At 37.4% G+C, this 17,517-nt stretch overlaps 1 protein-coding gene across 16 annotated transcripts in view; it reads left to right on the plus strand.

Annotated features, from left to right (window-relative positions):
- LOC124271565 (myocyte-specific enhancer factor 2A-like) overlaps positions 1 to 17,517 on the plus strand; it is a 115,414-nt gene that overhangs the window by 90,249 nt on the left and 7,648 nt on the right. For 15 of the 16 annotated variants that reach the window (XM_046706706.1, XM_046706707.1, XM_046706705.1 and 12 more), the window contains 3 exons: positions 5,789 to 5,992; positions 15,373 to 15,516; positions 15,977 to 16,012. In XM_046706706.1, coding sequence (XP_046562662.1) covers positions 5,789 to 5,992; positions 15,373 to 15,516; positions 15,977 to 16,012 — 384 coding nt within the window. The remainder of the gene's footprint in view (positions 1 to 5,788; positions 5,993 to 15,372; positions 15,517 to 15,976; positions 16,013 to 17,517) is intronic. The other variant, XM_046706720.1, reaches the window with a different exon arrangement.

Here is a 17,517-nt window from a genome sequence, read left to right on the forward strand (position 1 = left end):
AGTAGTAGGGACAGTTCTGAATTTCTACATGCAAGTAAACATAAGTAAATATACATACATGATATTCTAGTTTTTAAAATTTTCCAGTGTGTTTTACTGGCTCTAAACATCTTTGTGTACCCTTTGAGTATGGTAGGAAAGCAGTATCTTGCAAAATTTAGAGCAATGGGAATGTAATCCAACCAGAAATCGTGTGTCAGATGAAGTGAAGTTAAATCTTTGTAGATCAATGCTGGAATGGTGGTTGTGGGATAGATTTAATCTGGTGGACGACTGGCCGGAAAGTTAACAGCACCACTGAACACAGTAACAGTGTTGTGGAGGGCTGGAGAATAAATGCCCAGAAGCAGCGGGGAGCCGCAGGTTTGATTTTGTGCCAATCATATTGGTGGGAAATGGAGTAGAACTGACTGGGCCAAGATTGATAGTTTCTAATTAGTGAAGGTACATTGTGGGGATAGATAGGCCAGCCTGCACGCTGTTGGGAGGGAAGAGGGGCTTAGAAACAACCCACAACCAGCCGGCTACCGACTCCCGTCCCGAATCACATAACTAGTTGCCATGTCTCAAAGGCATTCAACATCAAAGTTAACAAACTTATTTTTGAACAGAAAATAGAGGAAAGTTTAATCTTGATTTGTAGATTAAAGACTGTAAGTAAACTGTAATGTTTGAAATGTAGCATTTCATGGGATTTTATATTTAAATTAATGCAGTTTACAGATATTTCCATTTGTCTGCATGTAAAATATATATAAGATTCATGTGAAACTCTCATTAAATACAATTTGAGTGAGTCATTAAAATATCATTGTTTCTTCTTGCAACACATTTGAAAGTTATTCACTTTTCAGGTAAGAAACATAGATTCGTGTGTAGAAATGACAGAGGTTATCAATATTCTGTGTAGAGAACTTTAGTTACTAAGGTAGCTATTTTCTGTGTTTACTAGTTCTTAGAAGATAATCGCTACGATTTCTGCTTTCTTTCAACCTGAAACAACAGTGTTCTGTTTCCCAATGGCCGTTTGTCTTGCTGAATTCAAACCATTTTCCTACCTTCCAACTGTAGACAAAGCATTGACATCAAAATTACAGATATTAAGTAGGTAAATAGCAGATAGAGGAGACCAGCGTTCTTGTTGACAGTCTGTCCATTTTAACAAACAAGAAGGTCTTGAACCCACAACATTAACATGGGGACAGATTGCCCAGTGGTCACTTGTATCAAACCATTGTACTCTTCAGACCCCACCTGGATGTAATCATCTGTATTTACCTGACAAACAGGTGAAAATCTCTGACATGCTATACATTGTGTGGTTAGAATTGTGGCAAACCGCCCCCAGTCATCGCTGTTTGGGTGTGAGGCTGAAATGAGTCACTTGTAGTCCTCATGTACCTCAGGAGTAACCTCCGAGCCGACACCGCGAGTTGGCCACTACATACCAGCCAAACTTTCAGATGATTAAACCAAAAGGGTATAAATAGAATATAATGTCTGTAATATTACATTGTTAGACATAGTTACAACCCCCCAACCCCTCCTACAGGTCATCACTGGCAATAAGAGGTGGGGAGGATGTTTGAATCACCAGAGAGGGAGAGTGTACGCTACAGTCTGGTAGAACAATACTCACTCAGTACTGACGGAGGGATTCTTTCCGTTAATGCTATTAGCAGTATGTAGGTGTAATTCTAGATTTAATTATTTGTATAACTTTATGATCGTTTCCAGTAATGAGGAAAAGGACATTAACGATTACGGGATAGTGTAACAGTATTACATAGCAAACGATTGATGGACATCCTGGAGAAAAGATGTGGCTTATACCCTGCTTTGTGTAAGGTTTAGCTGTAGGTATGGAATTGACATATCAAGTACTACCATGATGTCATTCAAATGAGAAAAAAAGAAACTAATTACAAATGTGTTTGAAAAGATTTCTGAAATTTAAGTACATCTATATTTGAAGGATTATTTTGGGCAATGCCACCCATGTTAAGTGTTTGTTTAGATGGAGTCCAGTAGTAGAATTATCTTCTTTAATGATCCATGTACGCATGTAATACAGCTCCTTAGTGCCCTTGGATGACCGGTGCTTCCCACAGGCACATTTTCCCTACCACATCACAGAGCACTGTAGTGTTCTGGGACCTCCACACACAGCGGGAATAAATCTCTATAATCCCTCTCCAACAGTGCAATACATGCCACACAGATTTCATTGCATGTAGCCATGGCGTAACATATTCTCTTTTGTCAAGAGGGTTTTGTCTGCTGTGGTGTCCAGCGTGCGTCATGATGGCCCAGAGTATTGTGATTAGTTCGGCCTCCTTGGGCACCGATACCTATGAGATTTGTCACTCACCTCAGCAGAAATCTCATAATAGGTTAAGTGGACTGCATGAATCTGGGTTCTTTCTCCTCGGCCGTTTCGGCCTACCTTGGGGAGTTTCAGAAGAAAACACACATGTTGGCTAGTTGAGATGATATAGGCAATTTATTTTAATTGAAACTGGAGTATATTGACCCCTGGTCATCATGTCCAGTTAACCTTACCAGGACATGCCCTGAGAGGTAGTGTTTTGTCAGAGGCTGTTGGTCCATACTTTGGTATCTGTGTTGTTCTCTCCCACCCGGAGGACAAGGAGGGAAGGGTTATATAAGGGTTCTTGTGGGGATAGGGGCTTTGTCCACACCTATACACAGTTTTGGAACATTATGCTTAAACTTATGGCTATTGTGTTGAAACCAGTAGCAAAACATCCTAGTCTTATTTGGTCTATATGTAAACAGTTCAAGTTACCTACCACACATATACAGGTGAAACATTGTTTGTGAGATATTTACTGAGTTTAATGCTTGAGAAAAGATATAAACATACTTATTTTTCATGAAATGTTTGGAATTTGTGTCATTCACATGACAAGGTCGAATTTTACATTTGAATTTTGGTGAAAGGAATGTGAACAGATCTTGACAGCATTATGAACAAGTTCCTGTGACATATTGACTATACATCATTGTCCTGTCTGCTATACCTTGTGTTACAATGTAACTGTGACATATTGACTATACATCATTGTCCTGTCTACTATACCTTGTGTTACAATGTAACTGTGACATATTGACTATACATCATTGTCCTGTCTGCTATACCTTGTGTTACAATGTAACTGTGACATATTGACTATACATCATTGTCCTGTCTACTATACCTTGTGTTACAATGTAACTGTGACATATTGACTATACATTATTGTCCTGTCTACTATACCTTGTGTTACAACGTAACTGTGACATATTGACTATACATCATTGTCCTGTCTGCTATACCTTGTGTTACAATGTAACTGTGACATATTGACAATACATCATTGTCCTGTCTGCTATACCTTGTGTTACATTGTATCTGTGACATATTGACTATACATCATTGTGACATATTGTCTACATCATATACCTTGTGTTACAATGTAACTGTGACATATTGACTATACATCATTGTCCTGTTGACATATTGCTATACCTTCCTGTTACAATGTAACTGTGACATATTGACTATACATCATTGTCCTGTCTACTATACCTTGTGTTACAATGTAACTGTGACATATTGACTATACATCATTGTCCTGTCCTGTCTGACATATTGACTATACCTTGTGTTACAATGTAACTGTGACATATTGACTATACATCATTGTCCGGTCTGCTATACCTTGTGTTACAATGTAACTGTGACATATTGACTATACATCATTGTCCTGTCTACTATACCTTGTGTTACAATGTAACTGTGACATATTGACTATACATCATTGTCCTGTCTACTATACCTTGTGTTACAATGTAACTGTGACATATTGACTATACATCATTGTCCTGTCTGCTATACCTTGTGTTACAATGTAACTGTGACATATTGACTATACATCATTGTCCGGTCTACTGTACCTTGTGTTACAATGTAACTGTGCCATGCTATATCAGATGTTACAACATACCAATGTTTCTATTGACAGTATACACAATTACTGAGTTCCACTGTCTGGACTATAACTAGGCTCCAATTGTCTTATGATATTGTGTGTAAAAGTAGTGATATTCTGAAATATTTGGGTGAAGAAGTGCCGATTTTCTGACAAATTTGTGTTAAAATGTACAGATGTTGTGACATTTTTGGGTTAATAGTAACTATAATATCCACTCAAGGAATTATGTTCTGTTTCATGATAATTAAGAGAATGTGACCTTTGACCTGCGATATGGAGTCCCTCCAGACAGATGGTGGGAAACAATGTGACTTGGACACACCTGTCTTTTATTGAAGAATCTGTTTTGATGCCATTGCATTTAATCAAAATGATTCCCTTAAATTGGCTTCTTGGTTTAAGTTGTCTAATTAAACACTGATTGGGTGTCATTAGTGGTAGCCCAAACAAAACTCCTTGCCCCATCTTTTGTAATGTTTGTTGTCATTGGTCACCTGCCTTATTACAGCCAATGAAAAGAGAGACAATGTGTAATGTTGGATTTGATTGGCTAGGGTATTTATAGAGGTGCATCTGTCTGAACTGTGAGGCGTTATGCAATAGTTTGAAGAAGTGCTACTTAAGCACACAATAGCAATTCAAGCAATTCTGTTAATGCTTCTTGATAGCAGGCTCCTGTGAAGTGCAGAGAATTAAAGATGATTGTTGGTGTTAACTCTCTGTCTTCATGTACCACATCTGGCTCATGGTGTGCAGACATTAATATACAGATCCATGAACACTAGCCCTTCAGTGCTTATCAAAAAATGAAATTGTTTGAATTTATTTTTCTCAAATTTATGTGTTCATTTCATGGCTAATAGATTTTGCTTCATGTTGCGTAACAAATTTGATAAATATATTTTTGCTGGCAATAAAAATATAGGCAAACAGATGAAAGTGATGTGTCACTATGCTAGAAACATTTAACTTCTTGTTAGTTTTAAGGCGGTGGGGTAGCCTAGTGGTTAAAACGTTCGCTCGTCATGCCGAAGACCCAGGTTCGATTCCCCACATGGGTACAATGTGTGAAGCCCATTTCTGGTGTCCCCAGCCGTGATATTGCTGGAATATTCTAAAAGCGGGCATAAAACCAAACTCAGTCAGTCAGTCTTGTTAGTTTTAGGAAATAAGAATTGTATGTTGAACAATGGAGGAGTATTTTATAACATCTGTTCCAACCACATGTACTGGCAGTGGGATATTTACAGGTTACAATATGAATTTAATGTTAATTTGTAGCAATTATTAGGTGTGAGGGTTTCTGTTTCACCCTGACTGAGGCATGGTAAAGCATGGACATCGAGTGTTACAGATGTATTTCGTTCAGTTTATGTGTCTACTTACAATGCTGGAGGGAGAGATAACCTTGTTTGCTCAAAACTTAAGTGTTTTATATTTTAGTGCTCATGAGTGATTTTTTCTCCCATAGCTAGTAGTGTATGGGTTATTATGTACTTTAAGTTTGAAACAGCCCACCTGACATGGCAGGCATTCTATGAGTTTGTAGATTTGTGGGTATCATCAACACTTTTTAGGGATTCCAGGGTATGATAGCTTCCCGGTAATGGATGTGTGACGTGAAGTAGACTGGGTGGTTTGCCTTAACCCAAGGGAGTGGGTCTTCATCACATCGACCACTGGTTTGTCTGGTCATCAGTGGATTATATATAAATGTCATGATAAATAAAGCCCCATTATTATCATCATTTTAGGTTTATGATGTTAATATTTTGATAATTTATTTGCAGGTTACATTCACCAAGCGAAAGTTTGGATTGATGAAGAAAGCTTATGAGTTGAGCGTGTTATGTGACTGCGAGATCGCCCTCATCATCTTCAATGGCTCCAACAAGCTGTTCCAGTATGCCAGCACTGATATGGACAAGGTCCTTCTGAAATACACCGAGTATAATGAACCCCACGAGAGCCGCACAAATAAGGACATCATTGAGGTGAGTGGGGGAGGACTGAGGGGTCGCCACCACAATAATGTCATCGAAGCACTTACATGGAGACATTTCAGTGTTAGCTTTTTTGGGATCAGAGGGGGAAGTTGGTGAGACTTGTTTGTTTCGATATTTGTGACGTAGTTGACAACTTGATCTGAGATGGCACAGTTTCACTCAGAAGGTGTTCTCTTGTTAGTTCGTGGAAAACATATTGAAGTGCTTTTTGTTGACTTAGCATACATGGTCTGCGCTTGTAACACAACTTATTATGCTGTTATTGCTCAATGATAATGAAATATTGTCTTTTCATGGCACTGTGTTTTATCTGGAGATATTTTGGGGTGAAATGTGAATTTTCTGATGACGTGACTTCTACATTTGGTACATTAATGTTCCCAGCATGCATCTGTTATGTGAGACGCTGTCTCTGTGGTGAGATACTCTCAGGTCAGGAAGCACATACTCTTATGTGAGGAGGCAATTGTAATGAGACATATTGCCATTATAGGATACACTCAGTGTAAGTGATGAGTCTGTGGAGAATATTGTCACTAAGTGAACATGTGTTTATGTCAGGCAGTTATTTGAGGCTCAAGTTAATGTGGTGATGTAGAATGTGGTCAGTTGAGCAAGTGATGTCCCTGTTGAATCATTGGTCATATAAAGAAGTAGTGTGGGTGATACGACTGCTATATGATAACAGAAGTATTGTAAGTGATGTGATAACGCAAGTATTGTAAGTGATGTGATAACAGAAGTATTGTAAGTGATGTGATAACAGAAGTATTGTAAGTGATGTGATAACAGAAGTATTGTAAGTGATGTGGTAACACAAGTATTGTAAGTGATGTGATAACACAAGTATTGTAAGTGATGTGATAACAGAAGTATTGTAAGTGATGTGGTAACACAAGTATTGTAAGTGATGTGATAACAGAAGTATTGTAAGTGATGTGATAACAGAGGTATTGTAAGTGATGTGATAACAGAAGTATTGTAAGTGATGTGATAACAGAAGTATTGTAAGTGATGTGATAACACAAGTATTGTAAGTGATGTGATAACACAAGTATTGTAAGTGATGTGATAACACAATTACTGTAGTGATGATAACAGAAGTGATAACACAAGTATTGTAAGTGATGTGATAACACAAGTATTGTAAGTGATGTGATAACACAAGTATTGTAAGTGATGTGATAACAGAAGTATTGTAAGTGATGTGATAACAGAAGTATTGTAAGTGATGTGATAACAGAAGTATTGTAAGTGATGTGATAACAGAAGTATTGTAAGTGATGTGATAACACAAGTATTGTAAGTGATGTAATAACACAAGTATTGTAAGTGATGTGACTTCAAGTTTATATGATAACAGAAATACAATGTCACATTCAAAATCATCTGATGAACTTTGTAGGCTTTGTTGAAATTTCCTTTCATGGACAAGTGTATTTTTGTGTGATAATTAATTTTCTAAAGGGTTGGTGTAGATATTTCTACTGGAGATATACATTGTACTGCTGACTGTTTGATTGGAATAATTCTATTAACCCAACTGATTGCTTATGATGTTTGATGAGGTAAATAGTATTAATGATGTAATGCCCTTATCAAAGGTTTGACTAGCATACAGGGATGGCAACAGGAATATTATTTTCATCTGAAAACTTAATATTGTGTCATCAAACGGGAGAAATCCATGAAATAGCAGAAAATGGCCATCCCTGAGCATATATTTGTATTACGACAGGTCAAATTAAAACCTAAACTAAAACGTATTCCTTTTGTATATAAAGTTTGAAAACATAGTCCAGAAGTTGATATATTCCTCTCTCTATAAATGATGAAGGCACCCAACTCAGCCATATCTTATCAGTAAGCTTCAGACTTAATAGAATGCAATGCTTTTACAGAAATTAACAAGGTTATATAAACAAACCCACAAAAAATGATAAGTTTAAAAGAATTTAATTCATTGCCATTAGACTTTTTGTTACTACTGTTGAATACGTTCTGCTGTACATGAAACAAACGGTTGGGGGTCCACACTCTCCCATTCAACTATAATATTACCTGTCAAAACTGTTCACTTCAAGCCATGTTATACCCCTGCAACTGAGCAGTTTGTCTTGTTGAGGATTGTTGGTGTGTAACTTTGTTAATTTGTGTAACAAAAAGTTGTGTCATATTTCATGCTTATCAGTGGTATAAAGAGCATGTATATATGCTTTACAAACAGTATTTAACAAATAATTGGCTGGTTTAAATAGGAGTTGATGTGTGCGATTTCACCTCAAGAAATATCTATACCATTCACAAGACGTTAAACAACACCCTGTTATGTGTGACAATAGTTGATATGGCTGTCACAGATGAATGTAGTCTGAGGAAAATACTGGGTGTTCTAAACAGTACTAAATCCAGGAAGGAGATGGTTGTGATCTCATTCAAGAAAGACACACACTTATTTTATGGCTATTTCAAATTATAATGGAAACTGGCTGTACATGACATGAGAAGTGCATATTGTTGAAGTGCAGCTGTCGATGTCAGGGGTGTTGAGGCATTGGGGGGGTGCCTTGCACAGCCGGGTACCCAGCAGTGGAATCACCACATGCAAACTGATATGCATCTTTTCAAAATTTTCACAAACACTACGTTACCATACTTCAATCAAAGTGCTTCTGTCTGTTGAAGTGAACTTCACATTTGTTCATATTCTAGGACAAGATCTAATTATTATGTTTTTATCTTTGTAACTCATGCAGTCCAGAAGTACCCTGACAATATATTTCACCCACAATGTACTAGTATATAATATAGTACAAGCAAATGTTGGTTTTCACCTGAGGGCTAATATCTGTATAAAATTTACTGCATGTTGTTAAAGGTGAGTGAAGGTTCTGACTATGGTAAAGTGCCTATGGTGGGGGGAGGGAGGAGGGAGGGCAGTGGGTACATACATACAGCCCCCATCTCCCAGGTTAACTGAGCCCTCCAAGCAGGGGATAAACTGTAGAAACATGGCTCCTGGCTAGGAGGTTGAGGCTAGGGAGAGGGATGGACGACGACACCGCAGGCATATTGTGGGTTTTGAATTGAGGTAGATGCTCACTTGTTATTGAGATGAGATATCTTTTGTAAGATGTTTACACAGCGACACCAGGATATACTACATCAATGTATTTGATAAAGATCTCACTGGGTTTTCAAAGGGACTGAATACATTTAGTGGCTTGCTGTGTCAGTGAGTGTAGTTTTTGTAAGCTTATGTGTTTTTACTTTCGATATGTCTGATACTGTTGAGGTGACTGAGTGCACAAACTGACGGTGATTTCAAATCACAGGTGAGCGTGATTTTATGAGGTGATGTATTGGTGTAAAAATCAGGTCATTCCGTATAATGGAGATGAATTAGATTTTTTATCTCTCTCTTGTATGTCTTGTTAATGGTTTGAGGCACAGACTGTACATTGTGATCACATGTTTTGAGGTTATTGTGTAATAACTGGGGATTATTAAAGATGAAGAACAGATCTTGACAAACTGTATCCAAGGGAGGAGACTCTTGTTAAGTTAGTGTGTCAACAATCCTGTGTTCTGTAACAGATCGGGCTGCCATTACATTGCCATGGCTGTAGAATATATGTACATTATGAAACCAAAACCGATCTAGATTACAAAACCACAGGTCAAGCTGGCTCTAATCAACACATGAAACGTACATTAGGGAAAGGACGTATTGGAGAGAAATGTATGATGTAATAAACAATATCATAGTAAAGGAGTTAGCCTTGGGGACTCTTTCACCATATTTAAGCCATCATAATGACGTCATGTTATTGTGGTTGCAGTTGGTACAATGCCAAGAATTCACTGGCATATTCTAATGGTGCTTTTGTAGAAGTAAGAAGTAAGTACGCACTAAGATATAGCAGAATATCATATAGACAACAACCAGGCTCTGATTGAGAGGAATCACTTCAGGGTCTGATGAGTCAGCTACCTGGAACAACAGATTCAAGTGATCTCTCCATTACACAGAAGATATGTGAAATAGGAAGTTTGAGCTGAGTGCCCTCCCCATGTAGCCCCTCAAGTATTGAATCTTCATCCTCATCAGCATCTCCAGCGGCAGCAGCAGCATCGTTCCCCACAGCATCATTCCCCACACAGAGCTGTTTGTTTACAACCTCCAGCCCATAAATGGATAATTAGGTCACAGAGGTAGATAGACAGATGAGAAGAGGCACCCTGGTGATGAGAACATGAGAACATGGTCTTGTCAGTTAGATTCACTCAACCAATATCCAGCTCATGTTTTCCCAGTCTGTTTCTTGTAGAACACAAAAAACAACTCTTATGTGATTCGAATTTTCATTTTTTAGAACTAATGATTCTCGATATAAGCATCAATGTCGGTGTCAGTTTCCAAAATTACATTGATGAATAATAGTGAGAAGAGTTACTAGTGTCAAAGGTTTGTTGTGACTGTGGGGGGGCTGTGTTGAATCACTGCCTTGTGCACATGCCTGCACTCAACTAAACCTGCAGTACCATACAGATCATGGGATTGTGATCTACATAACTAGAGGCTTCAAACACAGGCTGGGGAGTGCATGATGGGATAGCATCAAGATTTGAGGTGCTTTTACATAACTTGCTCAACTTTACAGCTGCTGCAGAATTTGTTCCAGAGTGATAAATCTTTTAACTCTTTGGATGATGACATTGTCAAAACATTATCAGTTTGATGAACTTTAATGTTAATGATGTCAGATACTTTATACAATTAATATTTCATGCTACAGTACCATTTTTTCTTGAGTAAAGAGCACACTTTTTTTTACCCAAAAGATGTGTGTGGAGGGGTGTGCTCAAAACACAAGTCATAATGAATTTTGATCATGACCATCAACACATAATACCAAATATACCATGTCGACTAATCTTAGATTCCACAGGCAATTACACTGTCTGGTTGCAAGTCTTCATTGTAAATCAGGACTCATGTTTTGATCTTTAAGATTGTTAATGTGTGTTCGTTTATACTTGAATTCACTGAAGAGATACAGATTTTTTGTATGTACATAAAACACACACCGTTTTCCCAGTGTACTGATTCCTCTAAAGAAGAGCACGTGCTCAGGTAGTGAAAAATATCGTTATCTCCCTTGTCACAGTTCGACAAATTCAAATCTTGTAATACTTTGGATAATAACATTGTTGAAACAATATCAAACATTGCTCAACTTGGGTTTTTATGATTATTAAAACTGAATGTAGTAATCATTGGCACATAGTAACTTAACAACAAATTCAAAGGTGTTGTGACCAATATTTACAAGAGGCCAGAGGGGCACTGAATACTGTATAGGATCTCTGCCTGCGTGTCTGTAGACCTCTTTGGCCTTGTTTGCCCGGAGAGAGTGTCATACAGTGCAGGAAGTAGTCCACATTTCACTGTAGTAATTACATTGGTACATTTACTGACAGAGTATGAAATGTAATACCTCATGTTGTCAGTCAAGCTATTAATGTCATATTGAATTTTGAGTCAGATAAGAAAGGTAATTCATTACAATGTGAGTCAGCGTATTGTTTTGTTATATATTAAACCATTAGTCAAGATATGAAATGTAATGTATTATGTTGTCAGTCAAGCTGGTAATGTAATATGTTAAATTGTTAGACAAGATTTTAAATGTAATATTTTATGTTGTTGGTAAAAGTATTATATGTCATCATAAATTGTCATTCAAGAATTAAATGAAAAGTAGTACATTTGTCAGTCAAAGTATAAAATGTAATCACTTGTATGAAATGTAATATCTTACCTTGACTATACAGTCATCAAATATGACCATTTACCAGGCCAGTCAAAATGTTAAATGCATTGTTTTTCCCTGACTATCAAGACATTGGAGTAATATTAGCCCAAACCGAAATGACAAATCTTTGGCTTTATTAAAAGTCTACTTTTAATATAATTTCATATTTATTCCTAAATATAAGTTGATATGTGATTGAAAGCATAACGAACACTGAAGATAAAAATATATAATAATGTTAGAGAAATTCATCAAATGGATCAGTACTAATGTATTGGTGAGTTGATGCTGCATCCACATGAGCAAATCCCAGTCTGAATGAACTCTATAGAAAGTAGGTCTATATCATTGCCTCCCTCTGAAGACTTACACATCCCATTTATCAGCAGTACAAGGCCACACAGACATGGCCAGAAATTAAGAAGGTCTTTCCGTGTCTGTGATAGCATTAGCTGGGCTTCGTTTATCAGAATATTGAAGTTGACAAGCTGTATACTGGGATATTATTCCATAATAGGTTAATCTCCATTCATAAATCAGGTTTCTAGGCTTGGCCTCGGAACCAGAATATCCAGGTCACATTAGGCACTAATGATGGCAGAAATTAATTACCTGTAATGAGTCTATTTTAGAGGATGTGTGGGTAGCCATCGATCTCACCAAATCCAGTCTTACCTTTATAAGTCAATCCCACTTCTCAGGGGTTGCAGCAGTTGAACAGATGGTGTAAAGTCCACATTTTAGAACAGAGTTTGTTCCTATGTTACTCTCTACGTGTTGTTCCTTGAACATTGTCAAAGAGTATGTGGGATTGGGCAGGCGCAAGGGTGTTTTTAGTGGGGCTAATGTTTATGGGTTTAATAATAGAAACCGTAGTTTTTTGTGCTTCTAAATTCAACCAAGATATTCCAGTTAACAGAAATAACCCAGACTGTTTTATATATAACCTCATCTGAATTGCCAGAATATCTGGATGTGTGAGCTGGTGTACTCCCTGTTACCAGCATATAGCTTTTGGTTTGGAACGTCATGATAACATATCGATCCAGTTACCTAAAATAGTCACAGCCGAGGCACCACACTATAAATAGGCAGTCGCTGGACCGAAATAACTCAAGTGTGAGTCAAATACTTTACAACCAGGACTTTGTGATATAGAATCTACCTCTGTGGAACACAGTGACCCACATTCAGACAGCCTGCCCACAGTTCAGAAGAGCTAGCAGTGCCACAGTGAATATGCTCCGCTTGAGGCCAGCAATCAACTCATTATCTGACTGGCTCAGAAATATTGAAAATTCACTCCGACCTTTATGCGGAAAGATCTTTCAGGAGATGTTTGTGTAAATTGCTTCGAATGTGGACTTGGCAAGTGCTTGTTAAGCTTTTAGGGAAAGTTATCGAGTTGATCAGAATAAGTGAGATGGTGGGAGTGATTCTTCACCTGAATTAACACAAGCCGAGCCTGGAGTGACATGCTTATTTGAAGTTGGAGTCAGCTTAGTTACCACATTTATTGCTGAAAGAGGAGAAATAAAGTCAGTAAAAAGGATGGATTATTTGTCTTAAGGTCCCCTTTGAAGATATTTGATAAATGAAATACATTTAGTGTGGTGTCACCTGTAGGAGGTGTAGAGGCTAATACCGGACAGGGAGCCCGGAAGGGGAGGGAACAGTTGATACAGCCTACAGTTGACTTGCTTATTAATCCAACAATCTAAAGACTTGGTTATAAATCTAACAGTCTAATGACTTGGTTATAAATCTAACAATCTAAAGACTTTGTTATAAATCTAACAATCTAAAGACTTGCTTATTAATCCAACAATCTAAAGACTTAGTTATAAATCTAACGGTCTAAAGACTTCGTTTAAATCTAACAATCTAATGACTTGGTTATAAATCTAACAATGTAATGACTTGGTTATAAATCCAACATTCTAAAGATTTGGTTATACCGGTATATGTGAGGACATTGGTATAAATGTAAGGGCACTGTTATGATCTTCCAGTATTGTTTTGAAACTAAGGGCATTGTTATAAATCTTTATGCAAGGATGATATTGCAACTGTAAGGACAATATTATAAATATGTCTATGGTAATTGCTGTAAGCCTGCATATCCAAGGACATTGGTATAAATGTAATGACAGGGTTATAAGTCTGTGTCTGAAGATAGTGGTATATATCTGTTAGAGAACTCTGTTGGTGGTGTATGTATCACAGGACATCAGTATGTAATTGTGTATCCAAAGACAACAGCAGGGATTTACGGGATGCGAATTCCTGCACCCTATACATATAAAAATTGACAATGGACGCAACAAAATTTAATAGTGCACCTAGCAGGATGCAGAAAAAGTCCAAATACTTTTTGTAAAATTTTGATCAAGTAACAAAAAGTTATCACTGAGTCTGCTACTAGATGGGTTATGGTATCATTTGCAATTTAATTGCTGTAACAATGTGATGATTATGATACACAATACAATAACAGTAACTGAATTACAACAATATTACAACATAGTAAGTAGTAATGATAATATTTAAGTGTCTTGGACCCCCATTTTGTAGTCCAGGACCCCTGAAAATTAAGAGTATGAGTCCCAGGGACCCTCAAATACAGGACTTTGGGTAAATCCCTGCAGTAGTATAGATGTGTACATCTAACAGCAATGTTATAAACCTGTATCTCTGGCCATTATTTAAACTGTGGACAATCTATGGACATTGGTATGAGTCTATGTATCTATGGACAATGGTATAAATCTGTGTATCTAAGGACATTGGTTTAAGTGTGTGTGTATCTGGACATTGGTATGAGTCTATGTATCTATGGACAATGGTATAGATCTGTGTATCTATGGACATTGGTTTAAGTCTGCATGTCTCTGGACATTGGTATGAGTCTACATATCTAAGGACATTGGTATAAATCTGTGTATCTAAGGACATTGGTTTAAGTCTGCATGTCTCTGGACATTGGTATGAGTCTATGTATCTATGGACTGGTATAAATCTGTGTTTATGGACATTGGTTAAGTCTACATATCTAAGAACATTGGTTTAAGTCTGAGTGTCTCTGGACATTGGTATGAATCTGTGTATCTATGGACATTGTTCTGTGATGTTCTGGTTACTGTCAGTCACATAGGAGGATTAACTGGGAATTGGTTTGGAAAGATATTTGAAAACTCAGTTTGGAGGAAAACAATATTTGTAAGTGATATTGTGTTTGCAAGTTTTGCAGGCAGTTGTTGTTTCGAATATATATCATGTAGAAAAGATATTTATTTGAGCATCGGTTTAAGTAGTTGCAACAGATGTAACCACATTATACTCAAGAAAATATCAGCTTTGTCAGGTAACTTGATGAGATGCATTATTTTTGATGAGATAAAACAAACATCCATTGACTTAGAAGTGAAGTATAAAATAGAAATAACAGATGTATACATTATCATACAAAGTTTCTATTAACATAATGTATGTGTATATTTGCTGCAGGAGACATGTATTGTTTCTGAATGGTGTGCTGGCTTGTTGCAGGCTCTCAACAAGAAGGAACACAAGGGCTGTGAGAGTCCAGAGCCTATTGAGCAAGACCCCTTCGCCCAGGGCCTACGTGGGGATGACAAATACGAGCGCATCAACGATGACTACCAGCGTGTCATGCAGCAGAACGTCATGAGGGTCAGTGTTACAGAATTATACCATTTGGGGTACAACAAAGTATATAATGTTCGTCAAAACCAAAACATGTAGATAATATATGTAATATCTGCAACTGTTTTCTGAATTTATGATATGAATTCAAATTTCATACAATAGTATTTTGAGGGTGACATTTGGCTATGTTAATGTTGCTATTGACTAATGAACATTGTCTGACTCTTCTGCAGTCTGATGTCTGTTGACAGGTTTCAGCTGAGACGAAAACTGACGAACACAATGTACTTGTTGTGCCCAAGCCTTAAATACTAAATTCTTTTAACTTTCTGTTCTAAACAACACAAGATAAATAACAATTGACAGAGTGTAAATGTTGGAGTAGGTCACTGAGTGTTGTATTCTGTTGTTCATTTTTAGCCAGACAAGCGACCACGGCCTCAAGAGAATTTCTTGTCAAAGTTCTTTTCTTTTTACCTTTCAGAAGTTTATGAATTATCCACAGTTCTTTGACCAAAGCGTATGTATCAGTCTGCAGTTATTTCTTACACATGTATCAATGTACTCAAATTTGCTGATGCTTCTTGTTCAAAATACATTTGCATATGTGGCAGATCGGAAATAATCTGTGTTGGTAGAGGGCTACTGTGCAGTCTCTAAAGCATGTCTACAACAACGGATCCAGGAGTTATTAAGCTATAGTTTAGTAACCTAAACACTGGATAAAATAATGGGGATGGGAATATAATTATCTTGTATATTATTTGATACAAGTGGGCTTTGTTTGTCCTTGACCTCCCTGGACCCACCTAGTTTCACCTACAAGGCCTACAACCAGTAGGCCAAGAAGTCAGGATGTATATCTCGCTATCAGCTCTCAGCTCTCATTTAACGGCCATTGTAGAGCATTATGTAAAACAGTTACACAGTTTATTTATATTAGAAACACATGTTTGTTTTAATACACACCTTGATTGATGCTCCCACCTAGTTGTGTGATGGTAGTTCCTGTTTAGTGCAGCGGTTCCTCACCACTGTCCTAACACTTACTAGCTGGCCTCTAGGGGCACCTGCCAACCTACCTACCAGCCTGCTTCAGTTAATCCTGTCCCAATGCTTGCGTAATGCACCACCAAACATAATATACAGCATATATAATCACATTGTTTTAGTGCTGGTTTTTCTTGTACAAATGTGACAAGTGACAACATGATTTGATTAGTCCTAGTATTGGAGACATAGGTGCTGTATACAATGTTTATATTTGTGTGGAAGTGTCTGGGAGATCCCTGCACTGCCCTGTGTGTACTACAGCACAGGCCTCTGTCTAACATTGTCAAACTGAAAATGTCTCTCAATTTGGTCAAATTATTCTTGTGTTTGAGTTTAATGTTTACAATGAATATCAGAAGTTTCTAATTGATTATTTTTAAATAAATAATTATTCATGCTAATTATTTCTCTATTAGACAATTTATAAATGTTTTGTGTGTTACAATTTGTAATATGTACAGTCCAGTTAGTGATTCTGCTAGTATAACCCATATATTCTTTTTTGATGTTTTGTTGCCTGCATAACAGGGTATGTAAGGGGTGGGTCAGTAGGTAATGTTGACAGGGTATGTCAGTAGGTAATGTTGACAGGGTATGTAAGGGGTGGGTCAGTATGTAATGGTAACAGGGTATGTCAGTAGGTAATGTTGACAGGGTATGTAGGGAAGGAGGTCAGTAGGTGTGTTGACATGGTATGTAAGGGGTGGGTCAGTAGGTAATGTTGACAGGGTATGTCAGTAGGTAATGTTGACAGGGTATGTCAGTAGGTAATGTTGACATGGTATGTAAGGGGTGGGTCAGTAGGTAATGTTGACAGGGTATGTCAGTAGGTAATGTTGACAGGGTATGTAAGGGGTGGGTCAGTAGGTAATGTTGACAGGGTATGTCAGTAGGTAATGTTGACAGGGTATGTAAGGGGTGGGTCAGTAGGTAATGGTGACAGGGTATGTCAGTAGGTAATGTTGACAGGGT

This window comes from Haliotis rubra, unplaced genomic scaffold (assembly GCF_003918875.1).
Source record: "Haliotis rubra isolate DU_JTF1 unplaced genomic scaffold, ASM391887v1 Scf161, whole genome shotgun sequence".
In the NCBI taxonomy this organism is placed as follows: domain Eukaryota; kingdom Metazoa; phylum Mollusca; class Gastropoda; order Lepetellida; family Haliotidae; genus Haliotis; species Haliotis rubra.